The 6297-nt window shown below is 37.1% G+C and overlaps 1 protein-coding gene across 1 annotated transcript in view; it reads right to left on the bottom strand.

Moving 5' to 3' along the window:
* The window catches only part of ESR2 (estrogen receptor 2), a 32984-nt gene extending 26952 nt beyond the window's left edge, over positions 1–6032 (bottom strand). The window contains exon 1 of the mRNA XM_059819343.1: positions 5566–6032. Within this exon, the coding sequence (XP_059675326.1) occupies positions 5566–5999 (434 nt within the window). The 5' untranslated portion in view covers positions 6000–6032. The remainder of the gene's footprint in view (positions 1–5565) is intronic.
* Between the last annotated feature and the right edge of the window lie 265 nt (positions 6033–6297).

Below are 6297 nucleotides of genomic sequence, written 5' to 3' on the forward strand. Positions count from 1 at the left end.
AGTTCCTGTAAACACACAGCAAAAGGAAAGGAACTTAGATTATCAGTAAAGTGGTTTTTAGGTATAGGAAGCAAATCCATTGTGTACTTTTTCTCAGGACCTCATTTTCTTGGTGGTTTTAGCATGCCTTACCTTCATGGTCAATACAATTTCTAGATAGAGAGAAAATAGTGTCACGTGCGAACTTTCAGCAGCAGTTTAACAAAAGGAAAGCTGTATAGTTAACTTATATCTATAAACTTAAGCACAGAGGCAGAAGTTAGAAACTACAGAATTTTCCTCATCCCACCTTCCAGCAGGATTAGGGAGGAAAAGAAACATCAGTTGGAATAAGGCAGCAGGCAGCATGGTTTATGACTTCTAAAGAACAAGGGTACATTGCCAGGGCAGAAGAAACCCGTTCACCAACAAGAGCAAGTTTAAACGGAACAGTAGAAACACGCTGAAAGTGCTGTCAAAAAGGCTTTAACTAACATATTAAAAGTAGACTTTGTGCTGGTTTCATGACAGGAGGTAAGGACAAACACACCCACATGCCAACTAAAAGTCATCAAGTTTATAAGTATTTGAGGAGAATGTGCTCCAATTTCCTAGTAGAAAATCTGGAAAGGAAAAAAGGTAGTTCTTTGAGCAAATTCCAAATCAGAAAAATTAAGGCATTTGCTCTACAACTAAGTTACTGGAAACTTTTAAAAAATGTTAATTCATCCAGATATTGCAGGGCATAAGGGTATTTAGATGTTTAAGAAGCCCGGTCTTGGATTACACACATCCCCCCTTTAATGGATTGCTGAATCACTAAATTATTTCCCCTTCTGCCATGCTGGGAAGACCAGCGGGGGGGAACTCTACCTTAGGATAAAGGGACTGTATCACACACGCCTAATATGCTGCTAACGCAAGGAGGAAAAAGCATTACTATTCCTTACTGTTTTCCTGTATTTGGAAGAAAAAGTAATTTGGCGTTTCACATTAGTAGAAGAGGTATATTTTTAAGCTCTACTTGGGAGTCATGATCCAATTGTGAGAATCAGAAGAGAACCAAAATCAGCTAGAGAGCACCTCAGTGACTGATATGCTCTATGTTTATTGCCCTCGTTAAAGCACCAAGATGTTATGGATGAAAATGAAGAAAAAGCACATACCATAACATCTCACTGAGGAGCGTTGTTCTTTACCTTCCAATCATGACAAGTGTTTCAAAAAAACACTTTTTCTTTCCCTGCTTAAAAGTTTAATGACAGTCACTCTGCACACATGCAAGCTGCGTGACTTCTGCAGATTGTGGCAAACAGTCTTGCACACAGAGCAAGAATCCGGAATGAATCCCTCCTGCAGGCCAAACAGGCATCAAATCTGCCCGTCTGCAATAGCTGCAGCAGCACAGCAGGAGGTGCAAGTCCAATCGTTTTGTTACTGTTGTCTTTAAGGACAACAGAACTAGGAAATAATCGAAAGCTTTAAGGTACATGTTCCTTACCTTAAGAACCTTGCAATCAGACAGCATATCCACACAAACAGCAAACCAGAATGAATAGCCCCACATGTGGTTAGAGACCACCTCCCAGCGCTTTTGCGACTGGTGCACTCTAGCATGCTCAGCAGATGAATGAGCGGCCAGGTCCTCCAGAAGAACTGGCGGTAGCTGGCTGGATGCCCACAAAGCTCCTGCACTGAAGGATGCAGGAAAATGCTACTGAGGAACCGCATGGACAAAGATTTATTGCTTTGCAACTCCTAATACTCCTTTCTATTTTATGGTGATGGTTTCTATATAGAGATGTTATGTTTCCATAAAGAGAATTAAGATTTTTTTGAAAGTAACAAGTCAGTGATTTCCTACTAGTCATCAACAATGACAAGATGATTACCCTAAAGGAGAAGGAATTAGCAAGACTATTTAGGTTATTCAGTATATATCGTGTCTCCTAATTTCTAGCTTTGCCACAGCAAGTGTTTGATGCATATGCCACACCTGGAAAACTTGAATCTAAATTCTACTTTTTATTAAAAGATGGCAAGGATCTGACCTAGAAAGTAGTAAGATTGGCTCATGGCATTTGTTGTCTGTCAGGTTTTTTTAAAACCTAAACTATTGCACATTATAAAAAGAAAGAGAGAAAAAAAAAAACACTAAGAAAATAAAAAGAAAAATCCATTAAGTCAAAAATCAATAGTCCAGATTTTATAGTTTCTTACCATTCTTCCCTCCCTCCCACAGGCCACTGGCTCATTCAGTGCCTGGAGATAATTCAAACCCATAAGAGCCTAAGCTGTAGGATGAAGAATGCTGCTCTTTTCTCTCCCAGAATGTGTACAAGATGATGGGCAAAAATCAGCTGAAGAATACTTTTCAATCTTTCTCTTCCTCATTTTCTAAAGACTCCCTCCACTACAACTTATGGAATTGTTAATACCACACAACTGTCAGTATTTGTATCTCGATAGGTTCTGCTATGCTCCAAACATTGATTAATATGCTGAAAATCATGTCATAGGTATCTCAAAATTAAGGGATGTATTTTTGCTTAACGTTTGTAACTATTCCATCATAAAATGGAGATGCCAACCCATACCGCAAAGAGACTTCAAGATACGTTTAAGTGCTCTGCAGAATGAGCACAATAAAAAAAAACACAGGAGAATAATACAAATAATTATGTCTTCAGAGCAGAGTTTAAGGAATGTATAAATATGATATTAGCACACAGTGAACAAGACAATGTTACTAAATAATTTCTAAATAAGCAAGCATTGCTAGCCTGTGTCCCCAAAAACCTTGACTTACACGCTCTACCTGCAACTAGTCAGAAGCACAAGGAAAATAATAGAAAAGAAGACCAAATTAAGTTCCAGAAACATCACTCTGGCAACTTCATTAAAGTTTCCCAAAACTTTTTAGAAAGTAATATATCTGTTCATTTTGAAAATAAACCATTTGTTTCTTTAATTAAAATCCTATTATTTAGGGGATGAAGACAGAATTCAATTTCAGACTACTTTTAAGTATAATATAATTATGCTGTCACATTCCTTTCTTCTTCATGTCATTTTAATATAAATTGAGTGATCCTGCACCAACAAAATTTATGAGACTATTTCTATTGTCTTCACTAGGTACAGGACCTATAATGCAAATAAATATAGCAGAGTCTTTATCACCAAATTATCACCATTTCATACAAAAAAATGGAATTCTAAAAATTCACATTGATTTTTACATGGAATACAATTCATTTTTGTTGAACTATTGGTGCAAAGTAACACTATGCTGCATAAAATTTGCATTTAACAAAGTTAAATTAATTTCTTCTGTATTCATATAATGAACCTATTTGTGAGGAAAGGGAATGCCGAGAATTCAGATTCTTTATTTTAAGCTGGTCTACAAGGAGATCCAAATTACACAGTGATCAGCTTTAGCCAAACTAATGTGGTCCACTTTGCTAATGTCAACAGAAATTTACACCCAGGGAAGATAAACTCTTATGGTGAGACTCCTGCTTATTTTGAAAGGTAAAATAAACCATGTAACAGGCCTAAATACATAGTAATGCTTTCTTACTCATCGTTCAAACAAAATCCCTTTTCTCAAACTACAACACTGTTTAAAATTACTTATACTTTACAGCATTAGTCTCTCCCTTCCCCCAGAGCTATTCCTTTAAATTTCAATCCCAAGAACTCTTCCTTCAAGGTATAATCTACGAATCTGTAGTGTCACAGTCATTGTTCCCATGGCAATAAATATAATGTTCATGACATTAATTTAAGACCTCACCAAAGGATAAAGCAAAAGGAAACACAGGGCTTTTTTCTTTACAGCCTTATTTCAGGACAGATATCCACAATAAGAGAATTACAGCTCTTGTCTTTTGTGTTTCCATGTAAAATTAATTTTTTTTTTCTTTTTTACAACTTCTATACACAAAGTGGGGGTTACAATGCATCATACTGAGACAAATGAACCACTGAGAAGGTCCCGCTACCAAGCAACACAGTAGTTACTTGCTGTTGAACAATAAAGATCATCCATAAATTTAGACTCTAGATTTAATTTCTCCTCTTTAAGTTAGGTCATCATCAGCTAAAAGAGAAACAGTCTGTATGAATCTATACAAATGGCAGAAGACTTATTTACTTCAAGTCCAGTGTGGCAGGTTTGGCTTTCCTTTCTGTCTATGTAGAGAGCACAGTGCAGAGCATCAGATGGGGTGCTCTTGCTCTTGAATTATTCCAGCTGCTGTCCCATCATCTGGACAGCTTCAAACAATAACCTACAGCAGCCTTCCCAGGACTGTCAAAGTTTTGAAACATTAACCAAAGCGGGAAGAGTTTGAATGTTAGCCCTATTTACATTAGACCTGCTTGGGGAATTCTTCTGTATATAAGTGCTACCCAAACAGCCTGTCCTAGTCCACACACCTACATTTAAAGTAGATTTGCACTCCAGAACTGCCTGCTACTCTCTACTGACTCCAAAGAGAGACTAGTCAGGTGGCCCAGCTGAAGATCTGTGCAGCCTACAAGTCTGAAGTAGACATAGATCTCCTGCCTTAGCCCTGTGCAGTCAACATAAGGCCAACCCATTGCAGAAGGAACGTGGGTAGTCTCAAAAATAGCACAAATTCTTTATTATCAATTGAACTAAAACTGTTGCCAGAACACACCATTTTTCATACTGACAATGACTGCTGAAGTTAAATAAGGAGCCCTATGACTAAACATACAGCTGCTAAAACAGGAACAGCACCAGCAATACCCTGTGCTTTTATCCATCCAACAGCTGTTGTGCCCATGAATGGAGTAATTTCATCAGCTGATGATCTACACACTGCTTATGGTTTCTAATATGAATAAACATGCAGAATGGGCACGTGTTTTTGCAAATACAGTTTCTTTACAGCTGAAAATTTAGCCCATGAATCTGCTGTTCACAACGCCTTCATAAAGTCAGTTGAGAACAGCAACAAAAAACAATGTCAGACTTTTCAGTAGCAGAACCCTTTTGAACATGATGCATGCTGCTATGTGACTGTTAATACTAAAACCAAAAAACAAAGAAAACATTCCCCTTGAATTCTAAGATCATGAAGAGCCTTCATAACTATTATTAGATGCAGTTTAAAAAACAAAAATCCAGATAAAATGGAATTCAAACAATGTTGTATGAAAAGGAAAAAAGAATGAACCTTTACTTCTTTCACTCACAGGACTTAATTTGCCAGAGCAAAATTAATTTTTATTACACAAAGTAGTACCTAGCAGTCTTGAACTTTTGTTTATATACAGTAAACAGTACCCACATTGAAGGCATTTGTAGTGCTTTTTGTCAGTGTATAGTTCTCTAAGGAGCTATTGAAAAAGAAATCCTATTTCAGAAGTTACATTAAAAACAGCCACAAAATCCAGGACTGATTTGGTGTTTGGTAGAGGTTTTTTGGTTTGGTTTGGTTTTTCAGAGACCAACACATAGAAGTCAAATGTAAAAAGAAAAGACTTAAAAGAACTGAAGAAACTGTAAATAATTTTCAGCAAAGTTTTAAAGCAATGAGTAGTACTGACCTGGTCACAGGTAGCACTGGTTCCATCGGTCTTGCTTCACACCACGGACTTTTTGGCTGCTCTGCATACAGAAGCGATGACTGACAGTGCAATGTCAGAGGGGAGAGATGGCCAGGAGCAGACCATAACACATTGGGGCTTGATGTTTGCCTTACAGATGCACTCTCTGAATCACCAAAATTGCTGGTAATGTTGTAATTCATCATAGCAGGACTGCAGAATGCCATTGCAGAATATTCATGTCTGTTTTCCATGTAAGATGAGGGAATGTAGACTGGACTGTGTTCTGCTGTCAACGTGGACTGATTACAGCTGTAGGGAACTGGAGAGATGATACCAGCGGGTGAGTTTTTAATTTCTGTTTTATTGCATCCAATATCCTGAAGTGGCAATAGCTGAGAAAAGTCCTTGTGAGAAGATGCACACAGGGACATTTTGAAGCAAGACTGAAGACTGTTGTTTAAATATTCATCCTAAGATGGTAAGGTATAAAAAAAGTTGAATTAAAAAGTAAGAAAGTTCTGTATTAAATCTTTTCTATAAAAAAAAAAGGAATCAGTAAAACAGAAAATATAAAAATATCCTGTTAAAACAGATTACATACCAAATGCACTTAAACAGTCAATGTACAAATTCCCTACCTTTAAGAAAAAGAAAGCTTTCTAGAACTTCCTTAAAAATAAAAGCTAAGACACATGTTGAGTTTAGACTCCCTTAAAAAATAGTAACAGA

The sequence above is a fragment of the Gavia stellata genome, chromosome 7 (genome assembly GCF_030936135.1).
Source record: "Gavia stellata isolate bGavSte3 chromosome 7, bGavSte3.hap2, whole genome shotgun sequence".
NCBI classification, from domain to species: Eukaryota; Metazoa; Chordata; class Aves; order Gaviiformes; family Gaviidae; genus Gavia; species Gavia stellata.